General features: G+C 32.8%; 3 protein-coding genes across 3 annotated transcripts; 1 reads left to right on the top strand and 2 right to left on the bottom strand.

Annotated features, from left to right (window-relative positions):
• Positions 1–3,772: 3,772 nt before the first annotated feature.
• On the bottom strand, positions 3,773–10,572 carry LOC118031689 (uncharacterized). Its single transcript, XM_035036193.2, has 18 exons — positions 10,250–10,572; positions 9,405–9,521; positions 9,154–9,282; positions 8,992–9,054; positions 8,767–8,874; positions 7,883–7,960; positions 6,916–7,008; positions 6,731–6,817; positions 6,007–6,108; positions 5,767–5,886; positions 5,592–5,654; positions 5,342–5,490; positions 4,951–5,032; positions 4,772–4,830; positions 4,620–4,665; positions 4,363–4,454; positions 4,211–4,280; positions 3,773–4,040 (listed from the first exon to the last, which is right to left on the bottom strand). Exons 1-18 carry the CDS (start codon positions 10,484–10,486, stop codon positions 3,969–3,971), a joined length of 1,767 nt encoding a protein of 588 aa, XP_034892084.1. The 5' UTR covers positions 10,487–10,572; the 3' UTR covers positions 3,773–3,968.
• A 4,077-nt stretch (positions 10,573–14,649) lies between these two features.
• On the bottom strand, positions 14,650–16,540 carry LOC118031690 (uncharacterized). Its single transcript, XM_035036194.2, has one exon. The coding sequence runs from the start codon at positions 16,279–16,281 to the stop codon at positions 14,944–14,946; it is 1,338 nt and encodes a 445-aa protein (XP_034892085.1). The 5' UTR covers positions 16,282–16,540; the 3' UTR covers positions 14,650–14,943.
• A 4,296-nt stretch (positions 16,541–20,836) lies between these two features.
• Positions 20,837–23,388, top strand: LOC118031691 (1-aminocyclopropane-1-carboxylate oxidase 5). Its single transcript, XM_035036195.2, has 3 exons — positions 20,837–21,680; positions 22,363–22,723; positions 23,117–23,388. Exons 1-3 carry the CDS (start codon positions 21,145–21,147, stop codon positions 23,339–23,341), a joined length of 1,122 nt encoding a protein of 373 aa, XP_034892086.1. The 5' UTR covers positions 20,837–21,144; the 3' UTR covers positions 23,342–23,388.
• Positions 23,389–25,046: the final 1,658 nt, after the last annotated feature.

Below are 25,046 nucleotides of genomic sequence, written 5' to 3' on the forward strand. Positions count from 1 at the left end.
AAAAAAATATATTATTTTAATGTATTTTTATTAAAACACATTTTAAAAACAATTATTATGACCATGTCAAACACTCCGGTTACTATCGTTGTCATTAACCAACTAAAAATGATAAATTTAATGTGAGATATAATGATCCAAAGATTGTCATTGGATGTGTGGCTGCATCAAGAGGGCCTATCCGGCTGGACCACTCGTGGAATTCCAGGGTGGATCGATCGTGGATTCTCAAGGTTGGTGTGCTTGAAATGTTCAATTCCCTTGCGTTTGTTCTTGGAATTGATAAATCTAGATGTTACATCATGGCTTATGACCATTATAAAGGATCATCACAACATGGCAAGCAATATTCCACATGATCAGAACAATAGATTCATCCAAATTCGACATCGAGTAAGCTAGGTCTGACAAAATGGTTTATGATCTCATGAAATCAGCATTTGATAAATAATTTATTTTTCTTTTAGGGTTTTCATTTGAAAGTTTCAGGTTAAAATCCCCAGAAGGATATGAGAGTGGAGAAGAAAGGTAGCTAAATGAATTTGCTTTCAAGATAGGAATTTCTTTTTATGATCATAACGCTGAAGCCTTAGGATTTTATATATATTTGCTTGGACAATGTACATTTCTAGACCTCGGGTCATGGAAGAGGAGAGGTTTCTTGTGTTGTTTCAATCTCAAAACATCTAATTTAAGCAAAGTTAATACTCTATATAGTTCATAATCCATAATTAAAGTGTTAAAGTTAACACAGGGTACCTCTATGAATAATTTTCAAGAGTATTTGTTTTTGTGTTTTAATATTTATTTTTTAAAGCTTTTTTCATATTATTTTTCGCTCACAATTAAAAAAATATTAAAATTAATGTTTTATTAGATATTTTTGAATAATTTTAATATATTAATATAAAAAAAGCATCTTTATAATATATTTTCAATCACAAATCACTTTATATCATAATATCAATCACAAAATCGACAAAAGTTGTCGTATTTGAAGAAAGAAAACAAGAACCAATTTAACACACAATTGTCATTATATATATATATATATATATAGATGCATGCATGCATTCCTTAAACCATGTACTTGTGCCGTCAGTTATGAAATTGTTCTGATTTCTTCCATGAAAGAGCCAAAAAGCTTTGTTCTTTTGGAATTGGAGACTTTGAACACGATGCTGATATATAATTAATTTCACCAACAATTCTTAGTGGGAATATCTGGCTAGACTTGGGCTTTGATTCAGAAAGCAGAAGTTGCTGAGAAAACAACTCATGAACGAAGAATATATGAATGGCTTTATGAAGAATATTTCTTGACTATTCTAAATTATTTGTGATAGAAACCTAACCAACCTATCAGTTTAGTTTCATGCCCACTATGCAATTAGCTATCCTTAGATATACACTTAGACTATGTTTGGGAACGCGGTTCAACTTGCGTTCCCAAAAATTTTAATTTTTTTTTTTACTAAAATTAAATGCGATTTATACTTTTTAGATCATTTTGATATACTGATATCAAAAATGATTTTTAAAGAATAAAAAAATATCATTAGCATGCATTTCGACACGAAAATTTATTTGAAAAGTAACCGCCACCACACTACCAAACACGCTCTTAATGTCACATCGTAACTAATAAAAACACTTCTTGAATTAAGAGTTTGTTTGTTATTGGAGTTTTGAATGTTTTGAAGTATTTTTTATTTAAAAAATATATTTAAATAAAAACTATTCTCAAATAAATTAAAAATTTTATTTTTTTAAATCAAAATTGTTTTTATAATGCAAAATCAAACAAGCTATTAATGCTTGCTTAGATTAAAATAGTTTTTTTATAATATTAAATTTATTTGAGATTTTATTTAAGTAAATATATTAAAAAGTAATGTAATTTTTTTTTGGTAAGATTTTATGAAGCAATTGATTGAAATGGCTCTTTCATAATTAGATCATGAGATGATTTATTAGAGAATATTTGAAAATATGATAACAGTTGTTTTTTAAAATATTTTTATATAAAAATATATAAAAATAATATTTTTTTTTATTTTTTTAAAAATTATTTTTAATAACCACATCATACAAAAACATTAAAAAACACTAATTTAAAAATTAAAAAAACAAATAAATAATTTTTTTTTAATCAAAAACACTCTTTTAAGACGCAGCAAACCGTTAATTTCTTTCTCTACGCGTGTGAATAATATCATGTCATGTCATGTCATGTCCAGAAGTTTGCCTCGAAAACTTAAATGGAAGGAATATTCACTGCAGCATATGGAACATTCAGACTCATCATCAATGAATCTTATTAAGTTGACGAAAATCTGAGAGATGACAGCCTGAGTCCATCAAGCTTGTTACGAATGATGCTTCAAATCAAGGCACCGCACAGATTATGCACAAAATGACCATTTTTAGTGGAGAGCACAGGAGGACCGTCTCGTCCTCTACATGGCCAGACACATAGAATCTGTTCATGAAATTATTATTATTAGTATCCACTGAGCATACCCTTTCAAATGCGGCTGCGAATGGCTGTGGAGGAGGTGATGGTGGTGGGTCAGTCAGGGGAGGGAGGGGAGGAAGCAAGGAATATGATTAAAGTGCGGTGAGGAGTCACGCTGCATGCACGTCTACCTGAAAGCTTAGATTATGGTGTCAACAAGAGGTACAAGGGCCCAATATTAGATTCTTTGTTCACAGAGAAAACTTAGTGCCAAAGGAGGAGGGTCGCTTTCATGGGCTGCTGTGTGTGTTGTGTTTTTTTTTCCACAAGGCCGTGTGTAGGATCATTGTCTTACTGTTATTTGTACCTTCGTCTTTACCTGAATCATGGATTTTATGACATTTCATTTTCTTCTTTTGTTACGTGGGATTGATTGGCTCCCGAGTCAAGTGGTGGTGGCTGATACAGAAACCAAGACATGCACATCTTCCTAGATTTCGTTTTCGGATTAAATGGTATCGAACTACTCTTTCTTCTCTTATTATATATATATATATATATATATATATATATATATATATATATATATATATATATTTGTGCGTGGAATCCATTTGTGAAGTGCACTATTTGTACGACTATTTGGGCCCCATATAGCGGGTTATAAAGATTTGATTTAGATAAAAAAGGCATTTGAGCTCCTTGATTTATTATTATTTTTTACAATCGCATGTTTAGCGCGTTGATAGTTCATACTGTTCTCTGGTTGCTTAACAGGGAAGTAGCTTTAATGCCACGAGCTATCATGAAGGATTATGAGAGTGCCTGTTTTAAACTAAATTATATACATGAAATTAAATTTATGATTTGAATTCAATCAATAATTTATTAAATTCTATTTTATTATAATTTAATTCAATTATACTGTTTAGAATATAAAATTATTTCATTTTATTATAAAAAGTATTTTTTATTTAATTACAAGGACCCTTGTATTTACCACTTCTTTAACTACTATCCCTATAATATTTTAAAAACTTATATATGAATTAATCTAAACAAAACAAAGACTTTGGTTAAATTGAAATTTATAAGTTCTAAAAGGAGTCTAGATGCCTCCTGTTCAAAAAAGGTTGGGTTGTAGTCCTCTATGTACCCTTTTCTCTTTATGCCGAGTAGCGGAAATCGAATCGTAACACTTCTCTTTTTTGTTTTGAAGTGTTGTGTAAAAATTCCTATTTAAATAGTATATTTAGAGAGGTTCTCACGTACTGATATTTTAACCACATCTCCAAATGGTTGAGATTGATTGCATGGTAAAACAAGTGGGCATTGCTGGTGGCTCGTCATATTATATATCAAAACCCATACAACAAAGCTGAGAATTCATGAAATCATCTCATGCAAAGTGTTTTGGTGCAGGCAGAATTAATTAACCAGAGTATGCTGTAATTAATTCTCTCAAGACTGCTGACCTTCATTTCTAATAAGTAGCCTAGGCGTAACCACCTTAGAATTTGAAATCCTTTTTCTTCGATTTCCCATCCTTTTCCTGCATCTTACGCTTCCTCTTCTTCTCATTCTGCAAAAAGATTAAAAACAGTAAGGATCTCAATATGGTACATTACCTCTCAAGTTTTAGGCATATCTGGAATGAGAGGTCTAGCCAGCCACCCCAATTAAATCATTAGCTCGTTTTATCAGAAAAACAAAGATCATATCATTAATTTGATAGACAGGTATATGGCAAACCTCTGCGACCATGTCGCTGAAATCCTCTCGCTGACTACGTAGCTTCTCCTCCTCTCTTGCTTCCTCGTATCTGTCAAATGCACCAAAGTTAGAAACCAATCTTACATAACATTCATAATTTGATGACAAACATTTACAAGAGTTCCACTTACTTCGAAGGTAAGACATTATCCATAACTTCCAATTCTTCAGGTAGTAGAGTAACATCAACTCTATCTGTTTTCTGACCTCTAAGCAGATCAACCTGCAAAAGATTGACACATGTTACGCTTACTTTTGTGCCAAAAATATGAAATATGCATAATCAGAACACAAACTGCAAAGGCTGGTTCTTTTATTTGAACATTTGGTACTACATTTAACTCCCTTCAAATAGAAAAGGTAACACAATCCCATGTGTATTACTTACCCTTTTGGCTGCTGTCTTGTCCTGGGTGCCAGTGCCAACCACATATCTGCAAGCAAAATCAAGTTGAGGAATGAGAACAATATTAAACAAGACAAGACACCATATATATATATATATATATATAAAGAAGGTGGTTTAGTTATATTGCATACGTGTGTGTTGTTCCAAGTAGAGTCCCTGCAGCAATTCTCTCTTGTTTTTCTTCAAGAACCTTTAAGATAGGCAAAGAGAAAAAACATAGATCAGAACTAGATTTCTCATCAAAATGCTAAAGGTATAGTTAAGTATAAACTCGCATGAAAATAACACAATTTTGAATAGCGAAACTTACTTGATAAAGAGGCCTCTCAGGTTCCTTTCTCTGCTGCTTACGGAGGTCAATAACATCAGGAGTCTCAACTCCAGTTGGTGTGCTGCACAAGGAAAACCAATTCAATTCACTGAACAAAATCATGTACCTTCAACATGATGAGAAAAAAGGAAAGGTAATACTAGATAGACATTGGCAAAACAATGTGCTTAAAAGTAATGAAATGGCCAGCCATATGATTGCAATAGCACACAATCATCAAATCTTGATGAAGTACACAATTGCACGTGTAGAAGGAACAGCTGGCAGCGTGATGCTTAAGCACACAATAACCTTGATTAACAAACAATAAAAATAATTGCAAGGTGCACGCACTAGTAAACATCAAAAAGTGAGGATTTCAACCCAATACCTTGAAAGGCTATCAACAGATTGAACACCATCCTCCAACTCCTCTTCATCAAGCTGCTCCTCCTCCTCTTCCTCCTCCTCCTCCTCCTCTTCCTCCTCCTCTTCTTCCTCCAAATCACCCCAATGCTTGGTCTTATCAACTGGCTCCTCCTGCATTGGGATCCAGCAGATATTAGAACTAGTAGCAAATTATACAATCAGAAATGAATGATGATCCAAATTACAGAGGAGAAACTAATTACGGAAAGTACCTCATAGTTGGGCTGTTCTTGTATCTGAACCCCAAAAACATCTCCATATAAAGGGCGCCCGTACTGTTCACAATTGATGGAAGTAAATAAGTTATGCATTGAAATAATTTTGGGTGGAGAAATAGGGACATAATATGAAACATGTAAATGTGTCAGAACAAGGAAAACAGCTTACTTCATCAACAGGAGGCTTGCCCCAACCACCAGCATGATATCCAAAGCTAGCTCCAGGAGGAATAGGAGCATTGAGTCCAGGAATTTTTAGTTGTGGATATGATGGAGGAGGGCCATATCTCTAGAAGAGGCAAATCAGTCAATAAAAACATTAGAAATACAGGTAAAAAGTGAAACGAGTACCACTACAGACAAGCAGTGAACTTCAACATCAAGTACAGGATGTTATAGTCAATCTGACCTGCATATTAATAAGCCAGGGAGGAGGTGCACCCTCCGGCATACCAAGAGCTTCTTTAAGTTCTTGTGAAAGACTGCCTGGCTTCATCTCCCTAAGCTTTACCTGCCCATCAGAGGAAAAATTAAATCACAAATGAAATATATTACATAAATGCCCTCAACATTTTCATTATTTTGTAGCAAGCTTAAGCCCATAAAATGAAGAAATTTATCATGTCATCTCATTTTTTTTCTTTTCAGATAACAAAGCATAATTACTGCGTCAAAACCATGTGGTTTAATTTTGGCCAAGGTATGGTGAATGTATAGCATATTTATCATGTCATCTCATTTTTTTCTTTTCAGATAAAAAAAGCATAATCAATGAATCAAAACCATGAGGTTTAATTTTGTCCAAAGTATGGTGAATGCAGAGCTGCAAAGCTCGTGTAAAAGTAATAAGATCAAATCTGCTTCGCGAAACAATCAAATTTTATAGTTTATGCACAAGGTTTTTCAAGAGTCAATTTCATATGCCCTATACTTGACTTTCATACTACACAAATATCTACAGAAACTGGTTAATGAGCTTCAAAATATTTCCTTCATCTTACTTCAAGTAGAAGATTCTCTTACTGTTGTATAAAAATAAACAAAGTCACTGATATCAACAAAACAATAATAAACATAGTCATCTATTTTTTTAACATGAAAGAGAAACATGCAAGCATAGTATAAAAAAATACCTCAAACTCTTTTCCTTCATGATATAAGTCACCATGCATGGTCAGCTTTGGCTTTGTTTGATACTTGAAAAAAGCATCATGGAGAACCTAACAAGCAAAAACCAAAATGTAAACAGAAAGGCAAAAATTGGCAGAGAAACATCTCAAGGTCCTAAAATGAAAGCAAATGTATAAATGCAATGAACCTGATAGTCAATATCCATTTTCCCCATCTTTGGCTGCATCCGCTCACGTTGCTTTTGTTTTAACTTCTTACCATCTTCCTTTTCAATGTAAGCCTGCACAAGTGAAGGTGAATACCAATTGCAGTAGAATGAGAAGAGGGATTCAAAACCCCTAGAATCCAGGGGGCTAAACCCTTGAAATCCACAAGGGATGACTCCACAAGAAACTAGGATTCTTAAAATCCACAAGTATATAAAATATACAAAAATTGACAATTCAATGGCAATATTATTCAGAGATGATCTATTCAATAGATTCCCTCAACAATAATGAAATTCCAAAATTTAATTTTCACATGAATATCAAGGTATTAACCAATAGCGATAGTTAATTTGGAAAGTCATCATATTATCATGAATTTTATATGAAATATCTTGAAGGCAGTATTGATATCAAGATCAAATCAACAGTTCCCATGGCTGGCATTCTCAAGTCATTGAACAATTCAAATAATAATATATTAGTTGAGAAAAATTAAATTTCCTTTTTTAATCTCCAATGGTCTCAAGTACAATAAAGTAAGGAGAGGGTGGGAAATCCCATTGATTTTCTGAAAATCTTTTTAATTGTTACACTGAGTGCAAGAAAAGATAAAAAACTGTTGTGGTATTATGGAAAAACTGGATCACTTGAGCAAGCATCAAGTGATCAAAAAGCCAAAGAAAGATTTTTTTTCTGATGACAAGACTGTATATGAGCAGAAAAGTGAGCAGCAATGGTTATAATCATCATGACAAGCATGAACATGTGAATAACTCGTTAAGAAGTCATCAGAGATCTGATGAAAGGATTCTTTTCTGACAATTAAAATATGTATAAGTTCAAAAAAGCCAGCAGCAATGATACATTCTTCATCATGACAAATATGAGCATGTGAAACATGACTGCATAATTATAATAGTGAATACGTCATAGCAATGAAGTTACCTGTCTAATTTTCTCAATTCCTGTTGCAGCAATAAAATCAGGAAGTTGAAAAGGTTGCTTTTCAATACCACGCTTACCCTGCAAAACCAATCAAAACCCTGATGAGATGCCAACTTTGCAAAAATAAGTGCTATCAGAATAAATTGACATCCAGTTCAGGTTATTTCATGCTAAAAAATAAATTGAATAAATAAATAAAGTTATACAAATCTAGCCCCAGCATTAAGCACAATGGAAAGGCATCTGAAAATTCAAAAAAGATTAATTAGCACCTCAATAGCAAGAAAAAAATATCCCCATTCTGTAGCTTACAAATATAAGACAAAATCTTACTAGAAAAATAAAATTCCCTGACACATGTAGTGTACAAAGAAACATATTAACTTGCAGATCAGGCAGCAGGAGCATTCCATTTGGTTATAATGTGTTAAAGAGTCTCAGATGACCTAGAGGAGCAACCAGTTGTTAATAAGAATTTAAACAGAGGTTAAATTTTTAAGTCCAAGGTTTGAAGGTTTGCTGAATTTGAGATATTTCATAAGAGCTAGATCATACTGAGACTCTTGACATACCATGGCCAGCAGGAACCTCCCGCTGCCTGGTCTTGCAAGAAATTACGGTTCATATAGTATCTATGTCTCAGGTCACACTATAATATATATTAAAAGAGAAATCACTTAAAGGTCCTGTTTGCCAAACACATACAAGTCAGGGCTCCATGATTGTCACAGCCGCTCCCCTGCAAGAACCACATGTATACATATAAGAGAAACCTCATCGAGCGTTTTCTTTCCTCACCCCATCCCTAAACCTCTCATGGTATACCATTCCCATTTATCATGCATATTCTGATCCATTGAGCTCCTTTTACAAGAATTACTAACCTGCAGAAACTTCCTTTTCTGGCACCAGTGTCTAGGAACCGGAACAGTATTTCTGTACGACTTCAAAAACACTAAAAGCTTTGGATCTGCAGAAGTTGCATCCCAGACCTGAAAAGTGAATAATTTGGTGAATAACCAAAAACTAATGAAAGTATACATTACGAAATAACCAAACACAAAACGGAAAAATAATAAACCACTGAAACGTTAAAAAAACAATAGCACCTCGACAACATCGGGTCTGGAGCATATCTGTTTCAAATCAGCAATTTTCATCCGCCGTTGAAGCTGGAAAAAAACCACCATTCAGTAATGGGATAGCCACTATTCATTCTATTAATGCAAAAAATCCAGCAACAATAATACTGCATCACTATAAAAGCAAACCTTTTTCTTCTTGTTTGACACGCCTTTCTCCTTTTGTTCATTATCTTCTTCTTCTTCTGAATCTGAATCTGAGTCGGTTTTCTTCTTGGCATCTGCATTTTGGATTGATTCATCCTTTTTATCATTCTCCTATTTGAATTAAGAGAACATAGGACTCAGATAACCGTTCTTGCAAGGAGAAAAATCATGAAATGGTAATGCATAAATTGTCAAAAGAGAAAGGGATAGAAAAGAAAAACCAATCCTTTTACCTCAGAACCAGCACTTTGAAGGAAATTGAACTTCTCAAAAACATTCCTGAACTCATCCATGCCATCTTCTAACTCTGCCTTTTCAGGGACATACTCAATTACAACTTGCTCCATAACCTACAAGTTTGGACCAAATAGGAAGTTGCTAAGTTAAAATCTACACATTAGAACTTGCATTTTTACAATGAAATCGACACATAAACACATGGTTTTACTCCAATTTCAAATTAACCTGTCCTCCAAATTAACCAAACAATAGCAACGATGACATTGATTCATAAAAACTCTGTCTAATAATACAAATAACTGCCAAACAAACAGTGAAGTGAAACTCAGATTGGCAACTTGATTACATTTCTAAGGACAACAAGCTACAGAAAAGAATGAAACGGGGACAGTCATAACCTCTAAGTTTTGTCTCATTTGCTTAAATCAGCATTTACTGTTTTTAAGATAACATCAAAATCATTTTCAAATTTTTATTCTTGATTTTATTTACCCAAACCACCACAATCAGTACCATAAATTCCCAATAATTACAGGTAATTTTTTCCCATTCTCAAAAAAGCTAATCAAAGAGAGCAGTATGAGCGGGAAATCATGCCAACATAGACTATATAGAATATAAAACCCTAGCTTCAAATCACCTAAACTACCAAAAGCAAAACCCTAACGTCTCATTTCTAGAATGGAGTATAAAACCCCAATTCCACAAATTCATACAACAATAACCAACTCACACCACAAGATAAACTAAACTACCTCAAATTCTCCAATGATTCAAACAAATAGATAGTGACAATAGCATTACCACCACATGAAAACCCTAGAACTAAACTACGAACCTGTTGAGGATCGGCGTTCTCCTTTGCATCGCCACCATCACCATTGGCGGCGTCGTTGTCGTCTCCGTCTGCAGCGGCGGCTGAAGCGTCGGGTGCCTGAGGCTTGTTCTTCTTCTGCTTGCGTCTGCGACGACGGCGTTCGCTCTCTTTGGATTTCTTTGTAGAGTTAGGGTTAGTGGAGGCTAGATCTCCATTGGAGACTACGTGGTTTTGATATGGAAGAGTTTCTACGGTCATGGTTTTCGTGTGAATTAGAAAAAATTTATCGATTAATTTTAATGGCGATTTTTATCAGAAAAAGGAGTGTTTACGGGAATCTGGCTTAAGGATGATGGCGAAGGCGTATAAATAGGGCCTGTTATTTTATATATGAGCCTGGATGCTTGGTTCATTGAGCTCTTGGACCGAGCCTCGAGCCTGTTAATGTTTGCCAACATTTTGGCGGGAAGAAGGCGCCATTTGGGACGCGGCCCAAACCCCAAACGGCATTTCACAAAAAATTTATTCTTTTAAAATTAATATTTTTATATTTTAAAATTGTTTTTATATATTGATATTAAAAATAATTTTAAAAACTAATTATTATTTTAATATATTTTTAAATAAAATATATATATTTTAAAAAAAATCTGGTACTATACTTTCAAACACCACAGGAGGATTCAATATTAATTTTAGTAGTTAAACACTGTATTTGGCGTTAATTATTAACTACCTCTTTGAGGTTGCTATTTTGCTTGTCATAATAATGTTTTTTAAAGATCCATTTACAATTATATATATTATTATTATTATTTAAGATGTTTATAACAGTTGCTTTTATTAAATGATTGTAAAAATTTATTGCATGGCAATAATAAAGAATAAGACGTGAATTTACTTAAAGTCTATTTAAAATTTTCAAGAAAACAACAAAACTTAAAAATAAAACTTTCCTAACTTATAAACACAACAAAATAGGAGGAAAAATAAACTCACGAATTTAATCCAACCCTTTGAAAATTGATTGCATATAATCATTCCCAATTTTGATAGCAATGATTCATGCACTCACTCCTCGTGGAGCTTAATAATCTACACCCGACTTAATTATTCTCATATTCAATTTAGCCTCGATTTTATAAATTAATTCTATAATTCACTCTTTCAAAACTTAATAGAGTTTGAGTTGTATTTTAAATTATTTTAAATATTACGTTGATTAAATATAAATAATTTAATAGATTGAATTATGATTTGGTTAACTCGCTTAGACTTGAATGAAATCTTATTGAGTAAACTCTATAATTTTTTTTTAATTTTTCATTAAAAAGAATTGTTTCATTAAAATAAAAAAGAAATTATGTAAATTTATTTTTAACATTAGCATATCAAAATAATCTAAAATCACAAAAAAAATATTGAAGCGGAGTAAAATAATCAAATCAAATTAATTATAAAAAAACACTTTTAAAATGCAAAAACAAATGTATTCTAATAATCAAAAAAATAAAAGTTACATGTCATTTTTATATTGCACATAGAAAGAATGTGACAATGCTTTTAATTGAGAAAATAGACAAAGTAGGGGACCATAGTTTGAAAACAATTTTCATCTTGATAGTATACTACTCATTTCACATTGATTTTTAGACTATGAAGATGTACATTCAAATCCTTGAAGTTTAGCATGGTGAGAGGTAGCATGGTGGTTAAGTGTTTGATTTGGATCGCCTAACAATGAAGTTTCATAATTTTTTCAGAGTTGCCTCTCCTCTTTCCTATATTATGGTTATGATAAGATTTAGACTTCTATGATAATGATTAATTAAAGATTTGTTCGTCCTGACAAACATAATGAACTTAATTGAGATATCATGAAGAAATATTAAAAATATTTATTTTACCATTCTAGCATAGTCTGGTAAAAAAAAATTTTAAAAAATAAAACATGCTAAAAAAATATTTGCAAAATAATATATTTTGAGCACAACCATAATTTTTTAATATTGGTTTTGTAAACAATAGCTATTGAATAACTACTATTTAATTAGAAAGCAAAAATACATGTTTTGATTAATAGATTCAAAAATTAACCTAAATTTTTATAAAGATTTAGCTATTTGAGAGTGTTTTTTAAAAATGTTTCCGAAAAAATTTAAAAATTTTTGTTTTGCTTTAAATTAATATGTTTTTAATGTTTTCGAATAATTTTGATGTGCTAATCTCAAAAAATAATTTTAAAAAAATAAAAAAAAATTATTATAATGCTTTTTTGAGTAAAAACCACTTTAAAAAATAACAGTAACCACATTATCTAACACCTTTCTAATGGGCAAAAAACAACCATATTCTCAAATACTTTTCTAATGGTGAAAAGACTTAATTCAAGATCCAATGGCTCCCGTGACATAATAGCAGGCATAAGCTAATGTGGCAAAAGAGAGAATATATATTATGCCTGCTATCATGTCTTGGCCATTGCTATATATATATATATAAATATATTTTGCATTATGGTCGTAGTCTAGAATCAAGCAAAGGATACGTAATTACATATTAAAATCCTTTAAAATTAGGAAGAACCTATTAAATCTATTGATTCTGCATCTGCTAATTATGCCAAGACGGCACCTGTGATCAATTATGTCAAGCAATCTGCCAGAATCTGCTAATTATCCCAACTGATTTGCAATTACCACTTTGCTTCTACTAAGAAATCTGCTCCCGCCAATATTGTATTCCACAGACAAAAGAGTGCATTACACATAGACGTTGGTGTAAATTTGATGGCATTACCTCCAGCAGTTTCTCTTCTTTTTCCTCCCATGGGGTGCGCAAGTTCTCTGATGTAATTGCTGTGTATGCGAAAATAGTAAATGTACGTTTTATCTAGTGAAACTAGTAAGAACAATATCCGATTACTCTCTTATTCTGATCCTTTTGTTTGTTATTAAAAGAATAAGAATAATGCATGATTGAAAATGCTTGAAAGTGAAAGCTCATAAAAGCCACATGCAGCTAGCGAACACGGTGGAAAACATCAAGACGGTCCATCAATTTTTACATAAATGTCCATTCATGTTGATCCAAACATGAGCTACGTCCAATCCAACCCTACATGCAGACATGGTTTAAGACATGAAGCTTCATCTTTGCTAATTCATGGTGAAGTTCACAGGAGCCATGTTAAAGGGCGAAAGCAGAAATAATACAAAATATGTGGGCACAGCATGGGCCGCATTCTGTACAGGTTACTATAGGCTATAGCCATGTGCACCCAGTATTAAACTATCACACCGACTAACAACTAAGACGGGGTTCCATGCGAGAGCAGCAATTAATCCATCAAGACTTCGACAATCACAGAAAGTCTATTGCCTAGCATGTTCATCCTAATTTTAGATAGTTTCCTTGACTTCAATTGAAAAGGTTGTTATTTAAACATCCTTTCACAGTTCATACTCAATACCTTTTGTTTTTCTCCAAGAAAAGAAAGATTCCATTGAAATTAAGGGAAGCAGCACGATCATCAGTGGAGACAGCCAAAACCCTGAGTGAACTAAGCACTTGCAGTCATATAGAAAAGATCAAGTTCATAAGGGTAACAATCAGCAAGCAGCTTGTGTGTCACTAATGAGCTCCTATTTGATAGATAGATCACCGAAGTTTCATGTGCAGAAACCATCAAATTTGCATGAACTTGATTGTCCACGATGCAAGAACCCCATGATTATAAAAGAAAAAGAAAAAGAAAAACTAAAATTGATCATACCATGTAACTATATTCTGGTGAAACATATGTTTATGGCTCTATCATGTCATGGAATGACCAGGACTGGATCTACTTAGCTGAGAATTTATTGAAAATTATGGTCTCTTGTCATCAAATTAGTGATTTACAATTCCATTACTAAACGGGAATTGAAAGTATGAAGTTCAAGATAATTGTTTAGTCAGCAGCTTTGGTAAATGGTTTTTCAGGGAAAAGTAGAGCAAAAAAAATAAAATTTCAATGACATAGCATATGTCCCAGAATGCTATTGTAAATCTACCTCAAATATGCAAAGTCTAAAGCACATGGATCGGTGATAATCAGACAAAAATAAATAGGTGATGTGCATGTGAGGCCAGAAAGTAGGTGCCCGTATTAATGGAAGCTGAAAAATCACTTTCAAAACTTATTTTAATAGGCATGGTCTTCGACCTGATACATATTCACAACTTCTGCTGACAAATCAGAGTTACCTTCAAAGACTCAACCTTGCTTAATACTTAATGCCCAAATGGTGTTATTTTTTATGCTGTGCAAGAATATGCAGCAAATTACATGACGAACGAAAGGATCATAGCTCTTAATGGATAATTTTTTTCTCTAAGAAATAGTGGAGTGATTGGATTGGTCCATTATCTACCAGGTCAACAAACCAAAACTATTTATTAAAGAAGAAAATAGCATGAATTAAGCTATTTCTGCACCTTATCATAGATGCAAGGCGGCTGAAAATCGCAGTAGATACAGAAGGTTCTTAGTAGATTCCATTTTCATATCTTGCAAGAAGATACACATCAAATAAATAATAAGAAAATACCCGATGGGTTCTTTCTTCAAACTTCATCAACACTGTAATGGTGGCATGGATTGAGTTAGTCCATAACCACAGCAAGAAAGAAATCTTCAACACTTCAATTTTCATCATTTTTTCTATGATAATTTACAAACTCGAGCTGGAAGAATTGCAGAAAACACAACAATCCAACATTATATAATTGATTATGCTTCCACTTTCCACTTTAATCTCCCTGCTCTGCTTGTTCCATAAGTGAACTGCAAAACTTTCACTTTTAATCTGCTCAAGTTTTTTATGCAACCATGAAGAGTGAACCTTATCTCTAGGCCCTCTAAAGAAATTTCTAATTCGACTCCAATTCACCGGATAAAATGCAGATGGAGGCAATACGGTGAAGTTAAACTCAGGCCTTCCATTGACTCTCGAGACAACTCTTGAAACCAGATAAGGACCATTGTGACCCCACTTGTTTCCATCAAATGTGAGCGCAAATTCTTCGATGAATTTGAAGAGTAATGGATGCTTCTTATCAAAAATCAACACAGCATTATTCAATCTGCTCCAATTCCTAGTTTCAAGATCAAGAGTTTGTGCCCCTATAACATTTCTCAATTTGGTAAATCTCTTCAACACTATCACATCAGTGTCCATATAAATACCACCAAACTTATACAACAAAGCAAGCCTCAGCAAATTAGACATGTTTTGACCCAAAGAAACTTCCCCGGGGCTAACATTCCCTTTCTTTAACCCTTTAAACCATTTCTCAGCATGAGTATCCTTGAATAAATAATCAAAATCAGGCTTAATAGCAATCAATTTAAACCGTTTATCCAAAAAAGGCTTTAAAACAAGACTCCCACTTTCAGAATCCATGGAATTAGAAACAATAACCAAACAAGCATCTGGATGAGACCTGAACAAACTCTCAACAGAAAAAAATTCTCTATCACCAAACGACTTCAAAGAAGAAATCCAAGTCATAAAGAACCTAACCTTGCATCCATGATTCCCAAAGAATTCTCTTACTCTTGTTGAGAACCGCTTTAAATTGTCGGCAGACCTCAGCATCCTCTTCACCGCTTCGTATCCTTGAGTCTTATTTGGCTTAAAAACCACAGAATGGTTAATTGGTATCATTGTAATGGCTGGGTTTTGCAAAAGTGGCAAAAGGGTCTTTAAAATCACGGGTGGGGTATCTTCTTTCACTGCATACATCACTGAAGCTGGGAGCTTTTTGAAAGAATTTTTAGCAAGATTTTCCTGTGAGAAATTGGCGGGTTCTGGCTGAGGATTGGAGGGAAAGGGAATGTGAAGGTAGAAAACAGTGAAACCATTATAAAAAAGTAGGAGAAAGAGTATAAGAGCAAGAAGTGAAGTTGGTATGCACAGGAGAAAGGCAAAGATCGATCTTTTAATGTTTTGCAAGTGCTGCATATAGACTAGACAATTCTGTTTAAGTTTGGTGATGTGGTGATGCATGGTGTTCCTTAGCTAAAATGTGGTTCTGGGTTTGGTTTTCTTGTTCATTTGTGTGCTAATGAGAAGCCTTAAGAGTTGCAGACAGATGGAGATGTTAATGGAGAGGAAGTGAGGCAGGGGATTTTAATGGAGGCGGCAAAATATCAAAAAGATACATATTTTTGTGTTATGGATTTTGGCATTGGGAACCAAAAAGGATAGTCTACAAGAAGTGGGAGTGGCCAGTTCACTCTGCACAAGGAGAAAAAGGTGAATTGAGAGACGTATAAAGAGAGAAATGAAAGCTTGGCTTGGCTTGGCTTTTGTTTCGTTTTAGCTTGAACTTGAAATTAGGCTCATTTTTTGAAGTGGAACGATGGCTTTTTTTCTTTTTCTTTTTCTTTAGGTTTTTTTTTTATGTTTATTTTCATTCTTGTTTTTGTAGTTTAAAAATATTTTTTGAAAATTAATTTTTTTTAAAATTTTTTTGATGTATTAATATTAAAAATAAAATTTAAAAACTAAAAAACTATTATTTTAATATATTTTTAAATTAAAAATAATTTAAAAAATAATTATTGTTACAATACTCAACTTAAAATTAGTTAGTATTGTATAATTATAACCACGAAACTGTATAAATAAACATTGTAAATAGTATAAGTTGTTGAATTTAAAGGATTTGTTTTTTAGTTTATTTTAGGCAATAATATTCAAAAAATTAATTGAAGTGTGATTTTACTATAACCACTAGATTTTTTATTAAGATTTTAATTTAATATTTTTCAGTACTTATAGAAATACATTATAAAAAAGATGTCTTACAATATATAATATGCTTTCACTTTGAATTTATTTAAGTACATGATATAACTTTGTTTAAAGAACTCAATGTATCTCCCTCAATCTCATCTTGTAACTCCTTCATTTTAAATCTATTTATATTCTCTTAATTTTGCAGTTTTTCACTAAAAAATTTGAGTTTTTTTTTTCAAGAATTCAATTAATTTCACTCAATCTCAACAATATATAATTTTTTTTATATATTGTTAAATTTATTTTTGATATCAACATATCAAAATAGTTTAAAAATATAAAAATAATAATTTAAAAAATAAAAAAAATACTTTTTTTTTACAAAAATGCTTTACAAGATACAATCTAATTAGACCCGTTTGTTTTTTCGTTTCAAAAATATTTAAAAAAAAATTGAATTTTTTTATTTTTTTTCTTTATTCTTAATTATTTTTTAGATTATTTTGATATACTTATTTTAAAAATAATTTTTTAAAATAAAAAAATATTTTAATTTATTTCTAATAAAACATTAATTTTTTTAAAAAAACTACTGTTATATTCTCCCCAACTTCCTAAAAATAATTAGTCTAAACTCTAAAGTACATGTCGTATAATTATAGTTTGACCAAAAAGTTGGACTATCAGCTATGGCGCGCGCGCGCTCTCTTTACTCTCAACATAATTGTAAGGCTGCGCCGTCAACGTTGACTTGGTGCATTCAATAGAACAAACTCTTCTGTATAATGAACTCGAGGTTTGAGCTCAAAACGTCAAGGGTAGATGTGTAAAACCTCCTTGACCACCAAGTATTACGTCTCTTAGAGTTACAACTAAGGTATATACACATGTGATAAAAATAAAGATAAATTTCGATTTTCCTCTAAGGTTTGCGAAGTATCTCAATTTCATCTTAAAACTTCATTTTGTGTCAATTAATCCTTGCAAAGAATGAGAAAATTGTTAATTTCTATTGAAATTTTCCATGATGAACAAAATAAAGGTTAGATAGTGATCAATGGTGATGGAATATGGCAATGAAATCTTGATTTTTATTTTTTTTAATTAAAAAAAAAACCTTAGTTTGCAATATAAGTATTTAGTGAGAAATGAAATCTTGGATTATAATACAAGGATTTTGTTTGGTAATTAAGTTTTCTTTAACCTTCTCTCTTTCTCCCCCTCTCTTTTTTACACACACACACACACTTTCTTTAACCTGGAGTTAAATCTACTCCCCGAGACGACAATTCTTCTTGGCCACTGTAATCTTCCTCCTCCTCCTTATATATCAACTTCTTAACTCATCCAGTACTTCTCTTAAGATTATATTTCAAGAAATCCTACGCATTCTAAGAAAATGTCTTATAAATATTCCAAGAATAATGTCCAATGTAACCTTTGATAACTGTTAAAGTACCTCCAAATCGGTGTTCTTGAAGGGTAAATCTTACCCTCCATCAAATAAATATTATTTCTTTTCTCTCTTCGCAGAACCTTGTCATTAGAGCTTAGAACCGGTTATGGGTTGGTAATGGAGCTTCTGGCTTCGGACTTCAGACAAGAGCTGCAAATTAGACAAGAAAAAAAAGAAAACCAGCTTTTCTCACAAGTACAATGGCCCTTCCCAGCTATGGTTGGGCTTGACAATGTAAAACGTTGGCCGAACACAGCCATGGTTGCTGGGTTATGTAGATGGTGCTAGATTCAATGCTTGTGCTTGAAGTATGTTAAGCCTAATATGGCATTTACCAAACCTAGCTCTTGTGTCTACCAAACTTAGCAATGGAGTGGGCCTTACTCGTGAAAGTATCGAGCCCGAAGATTTTTGTTATTGGGTATATCTAAATTCACTACACCTATAAATTCAAGCATAATATCTTAATTTAAGGTCATTAATTTTATAGATTTTTATATAAAATTGTAAATGAATAATTTCTCAATAAATAAATTTAATTAAAATAATTTACATTCTGCCAACATCTTTAAGTGTATTGAAGTCTTTCATGCTCTTCTTATCTTTATCTTTTAGCTAGATAAAATAAATGGAATATAATTTAAAATTTTACAAAGATAAAATTACACTTCAATCTATTCTATTTATAAAAAAAATAAGACTAATGAGTTATAAATACATCATAAGATATTCAAAAAAAAAAAATTTACAATTTTTATTTTCTACTACATATATATTTTTAGAACATCTTTTTATTAAATATTTTTTATTTTTTTCTTGAAATAAATATTTATTTTCAAAGTATTTTTCAATAAAATATTTTTCATGATATATAATCAATGTTCACCTAGTCTAAGATAGGAGAAAAACTAACTCGTTTCCGTGGACACTCTTACCTATCAAGAATTTTAACAACTTGTTAGTGTAGTTAAGTGTAATTCCTCATCCAGGCCGTGATGACAACCAAGAGATGAGAGAGAGATAGATAGAGAGAGAGAGAGAGAGAGAGAGAGAGAGAGAGAGAGAGAGAGGGAGAGAGTATGTCAGGGCCAAGGAAAATGTTTAGCTCAGTATTCACGATGGTGATCGCATGGAGGATGCGCATATCTACAGACAGACCGTGAGTTCTCTCCGGCATGCTTATCTCAAACGGCCTGACTTAGCTTTCTCTGTCAATAAGTTATGTCAAATCACGGCTCTCCTATAACACTCTGGCAGGCTTGCGAATCTGTACAACAGTATATCACAACAGTACCATGCACCGAAGGTCTCATCTTCACTCCCTAGTCCACAACGACACCTGAGGCCTACAGTGACGCACATGACCGCGCTCCACCGGTGAACATGGAGTTTACCTGGGCAGAAATAGTGTTTCTTGGCCAGCAAAGATGCAACCTCCTGCTGCTCGTTCACCTACAGAAGCAGAACATAGAGCAGTTGCTAATGTTCTTGCTGAGCTAATTTGGATCCGTTCCTTACTTCAAGAACTGGGATGACATGTTAGTCAACCAGCCATCATCTGATGTGACAATGTTGGAGCCGCATAAACATACGGAATACAGACAGTTGAGCTTCTCTCCAGCTTTATTTCTTCCTCTACTAACTTTATCATATATCATTATTAATAACACAAACTTAACAGATGTAATTAAGATCTTGACAGGTATCCACTGCAAGGCATTAAGATAATAATTGTACTTGCATCCAAGTTCATTTCGAGGCGTTCACGTGGGAATCATAAGTGATGCACTCGTTCGTCTCTACAGCAAAGGCGATGAATGATTACAGCAGTCGATCTCATGAATACATGAATACATGAATACATCTTTTGTTTCATTTTCATGGAGTACTAATTTACCTTCATTTATATGGCTTCAATTTTTAATTATTTGTAAAACAGATACTCTATTCATGGTTTATATATATATATATATATATATATATATATATCCATTATTTTGTTTTTATCTTCACCTCCATCTCCATGAAAATAAAATTTCTCCCAAATCCACCTCTAATCAAATAATGCAACGAACCTCCATGGAGGCATATTTATGAAATTACATCTCAAATAGAACAAAGTGAATCCTTAGTTGTAGAATCTAATCTAAAAACGAACTTGAAAATGAGTTACTGATTTATTAGATCAATTTTTTATATTAAAATAATGATATTTCAAATATTTTTTTAATGTTAATCCAATTAGATTTAGATTAACTTTGATCAAATTAACTAGAGTATAAAAAATATAGTCGGATCATTCATGCTTTATAAGATTACTGTTTTGTTTGGCTTTAAATTCTAGATTTTCCAAGTTAATCCTTTAAATAAAGCCGAGTTTAACAATTATGATGAATGGTGACTGAATCACTATGAAAGAGATAAAGCATCAAAGTGAAAGTTGTAAAGCAAGATAAAAAGAAAGAAAAGCGTATCAAAGAAAGTTGAACCATGCCAGTTATGATTCTTTAAATGTCTGTAATGTTCATAGACATGCCATCATTGCTGCTGCTCAAGACTATTTCTTTCCTTGGTCAAAAAAGAAAAAGGAACGAAAACAAGAAATCTGCATCCTTATCAAGCAGACAAATTTGGTCATCTTAAGCAGTATCAGCAAATAGTCTACCATCTTGATGGCTGTTTCACCTGAATACATGCCAGAAAATCCCATTGATTTTCGTGCTCCGCCGCCTTCTCCTATCGCCTCTGGCCGAAGATCATCCGTCACCAATGATGGAGTTCTCAGTGAATTTCTTGAGCACTCTCTACGTGTTCCGGATTTGTTTTTACCTGACAATTTCTTTCCAAAACAAAAAATTGTTGAAACACCTCCAAGAATTGATTGTCAATCACTGAATTCTAAGGAAAGTAATTCAGTTCTCAAGACATTGGATTCAATAGCAAGAATCGGGTGCTTCCAACTAGTTAACTTTGGAATTCCAAGCGAGTTTATAAAGTTGGTGTCGGTCATGGCAGCAGGAATCTTTCAGCTCCCTTCTGAAAAGAAGGCGGCGGTGATGAAGTCACCAGAGAAGCCTTATGGATTCGAGGAAGTTCATGGCGATCAAGAGGCCGAGAACGAATTAAGTGAAGAGTTTGTGTGGAGTAAAGATGAGAGTTTGAAATTGGATATGGAGAGAATATGGCCAACTGGGTATTCAAATTTCAGGTAATAATTTACGCAAAAAATATATAGTCTTCATATTTTGTTCTTCTTCGAAAGTGGTATTATCAATCTGTTCTTGCGTACGTGTTGTTGTGTGTGAATTGTTCTTGTCTTTGTTTTTTTGGTTAGTTCTGAGTTGTTCCAGTACCGACAATCTTCTTCTTGTGTATCAAACGTAGGATAGATTTCAACGTAACTAAATATTGTTTCTTGTTTCCCTTTATTTTGCTCTCCACAGAAACAATCAGTCTGAGTGCATTTCTAATATGAAAGATTCTACACCGGAAACTACAGAACTCAAAATTCCAATTAGCAATCTTAGACTAGTGCTGCATTGCCGTTACTGTTAAAAATCTAGGCATGCTTCAGCAACGTTGCATGGCTTTAGCCTTTAGGTGAATACTAATCTCTGAGTTTGGTAATTAACCTGCACCAAAAATTGTTCTAATGATCTTATAAATTGATGTTCATCCTTTTTTTTCTTCCTTTTGGAGATTTTTTTGGTGAATTCTTGAAGGTTTTTTTTTGTTAAACATTACAATAATGTTCGAATAAAAGCCTGGACTGCTGGTTTCAGTCTCCCAATACAAGTGCCAATTTTAACATCTCTTCAAATATGAATACTGGTGTGTCGTGAACTATGATGAAGGTAGACATCTTATGCCCAAGTTCTCATAATTCGCAGCGAGAAAATGGAGACCCTTTCGTCAGATTTAGGGAATTTGGCTGCGAAGATTCTCCAAGTTCTCCGAGAAAATTGTCCGAGAAAATCAAAGTATGCAAATGATATGATGCAAAGGCAAGATCTCACTGGCCCAGTCTGTTGCCTTTACAAGCACAGACGTGACATTCCAGCTGATCGACTGGCTAGCTCCTTAGGATATGATGTGTTCAGCATGCTAATAAGGGGAAATGACTACTCCCATGCCTTGTGTTTGCATATATGTGATGGATCATCGCAATTTCATGTTTACTCCAAGAAAGGCTGGGTGTCTTTCTGCCCGGATAAAGATGCGTTGATCGTCACAGTTGGAGATCAAACACAGGTATTACAAAAATTGCAAAAGCAGAATAATTAATTACCCCAGCTTTTTGTCCAGTACTACATCAATTTGTTTAACCTAAAAAGATTCATAGCATATGATATCAAAAGCAGCTATGCCCTCTTTACAACTGTGATAGTAATGATATGGCATGCGTGGAAATTAAACTCAACATCATGAACATATATAAACATAAACAACCTCTAATCAATGATTAATTCCTGTACCTTAACTTATCATTATGTTTCCTTTATACCCAATGACAGCTATTTTGATGTGGTCTAATCATATCATAGGAGATTCTGTAAACTAAACAAGTTTATGGAGAAAATGATAACAAATTGTTCCATATTCTGCCATCAATGTAATATTGATAGCCTCTCTTCTCTTATACAGGCTTGGAGTGGTGGCCAGTACAAGCAAGTTCTGGGAAGACCAATCTTTAAAGGAGAGGATGAGGACAATATTTCAATGGCTTTTCTCTATTCTCCTCCAAACACCATTATTTGCTGCTCCAAAACTACAAAGGGAAAAGCTCTTTCCCTTGGCCAACAAGCTATATTGGCTATAATTTTGACTCTGGTGTACCATTTATTAGTTTATTTTTACAAGAAACTTTGATGCTCTCAAATGGATTCATCAACTAATAAGAATATACGTATTAATTATTCATATTGTTATCATCATTGTCATGGCTATCATTTTATTTTTGTTGTTGTTGTTGGAATGTTAAGCTATTTATAATGTTATAGAGATTGAATATACAAACTGGTCATATTTTCTATGACTCATATACAGTACAATTCATATTTTCTATTTATTGATGCCGCCTCCTGTCTTTTGAAAGTATTAGAACACTAATTATAGTATTATACTGTAACATTAGCCAACATTAATCTGGTAAAAACTTTTGTTTTGAACAGGATTTATCGTCAAACAATAACTCGAATCCTCGTCTTTTTGGTTAATGATGAATTTCAACTATCACCGGTCTTAATCAATATATTTTGTATAAACATAGGGCAAAATTATCCTCACCAGAAGTTATTCGTAACCTAGCTAACCATTAAACTTGTTGGCTTCATGTTCCATTTTGTTGCCATAAACTCATGATTTCAAAAGGATCTAAGCCTGAAAAACATTACCAAACAGATTAAATTCACTAAATCTTGCACTCAAATACGAACAATGGTAATTCTAATGACCCTTTCCCTCAATCAGCATAACATCCCTCTAGACAAGTCATTAAAATCAACCAAAAACACCCGGCTTCTATGGAAATCCTTCATAAAGAAAGGGAGTTGGAGAGGAGAGGGAAGTCCACCCCTCTGGATGGAGGATCAAACCATAGTATTTTTTTTTCTCTAGAAATTAGAAGAGCTATATGATATTTTATTTTTAAAATTTGAATCAAAGGATTCTTGGTTTTAGATATGTATTTGGGTTTAAAAAAAAAACTTAAGGTTTGCGGATTTTGTTTTTTTTCTTTTATTTTGAATTTCAATTTATGAGTTTTGATTTATATTTAACATAGATTTCTTTGGTGAGATTTGGTTTCAAGTTGTTAGATTAATGGAATAACAGGCTGCACTACCAAGCCACATTGATGGAAGATTTTAATCACGAACATGACCAATAGATGGCAATCTATTTCCAATAACTTTTAAGCTTTTATTCAAAGGACCCAATCTCCTGCATCTAGAGGCACAAAACTCCCATATGGAGGAAGGATCATACTGGCAAATTAGATCTGAAAATTTCTTGTAGGAAATAAACAAAATGATGAGAAAAATCTCATTCGTATAAAAGAAACAAGAAAAGAGCAATAAAAAATTGAGAATATGCAAGATGCTGAAAATGTAAAGAATTATAATTAAATACTATAACACTACCAACATTTTTGCATTTTACGTAAGATGCTGAAAATGGAGAATATGTTCAAGGAATTTGCATCACTAGAATTTTTAGATTACTGAAACACTTTTTTGTTAGTATTTATACTTTCTGTTTATCAACATTGTTTTTACGGACGGGCATACAAACAGAAACACTCAATCTGTAAAACTCTTGTCGGTAGTTTTTGGTCTATTAGTGATCATCCATTGGTAATAAAATTGATGATGAATATACTAAAAGCACAAGCATTCAAAAAAAATTTATCCGGTTCATTTTGTTAGTATTTTCCTTAGGGAATTTGACATATGATTGATAGAAAAACCGTATGCAATTCTGTAAGGGATTAATTAGTGGCAGTAACATTTACAGTAATTTTTTTTCAACTTTTCAAAATATACTGATGGAGTTAATCCATTGGTAAGACTGTTGA

This window comes from Populus alba, chromosome 11 (assembly GCF_005239225.2).
Source record: "Populus alba chromosome 11, ASM523922v2, whole genome shotgun sequence".
Taxonomy (NCBI): domain Eukaryota; kingdom Viridiplantae; phylum Streptophyta; class Magnoliopsida; order Malpighiales; family Salicaceae; genus Populus; species Populus alba.

Excerpts from the sequence above, each read along its gene's own strand:
- LOC118031691 (XM_035036195.2), top strand. The coding sequence starts at position 21,145 with ATGGCTGTTTCACCTGAATACATGCCAGAAAATCCCATTGATTTTCGT. Across the intron at positions 21,681-22,362 it reads ACTGGGTATTCAAATTTCAG|CGAGAAAATGGAGACCCTTT; the intron begins GTAATAATTTAC and ends CATAATTCGCAG. Across the intron at positions 22,724-23,116 it reads CAGTTGGAGATCAAACACAG|GCTTGGAGTGGTGGCCAGTA; the intron begins GTATTACAAAAA and ends TCTCTTATACAG.
- LOC118031689 (XM_035036193.2), bottom strand. The coding sequence starts at position 10,486 with ATGACCGTAGAAACTCTTCCATATCAAAACCACGTAGTCTCCAATGGA. Across the intron at positions 4,666-4,771 it reads CTACTTGGAACAACACACAC|ATATGTGGTTGGCACTGGCA; the intron begins GTATGCAATATA and ends TTTTGCTTGCAG. Across the intron at positions 4,041-4,210 it reads TCAGCGACATGGTCGCAGAG|AATGAGAAGAAGAGGAAGCG; the intron begins GTTTGCCATATA and ends ATCTTTTTGCAG.
- LOC118031690 (XM_035036194.2), bottom strand. The coding sequence starts at position 16,281 with ATGCATCACCACATCACCAAACTTAAACAGAATTGTCTAGTCTATATG.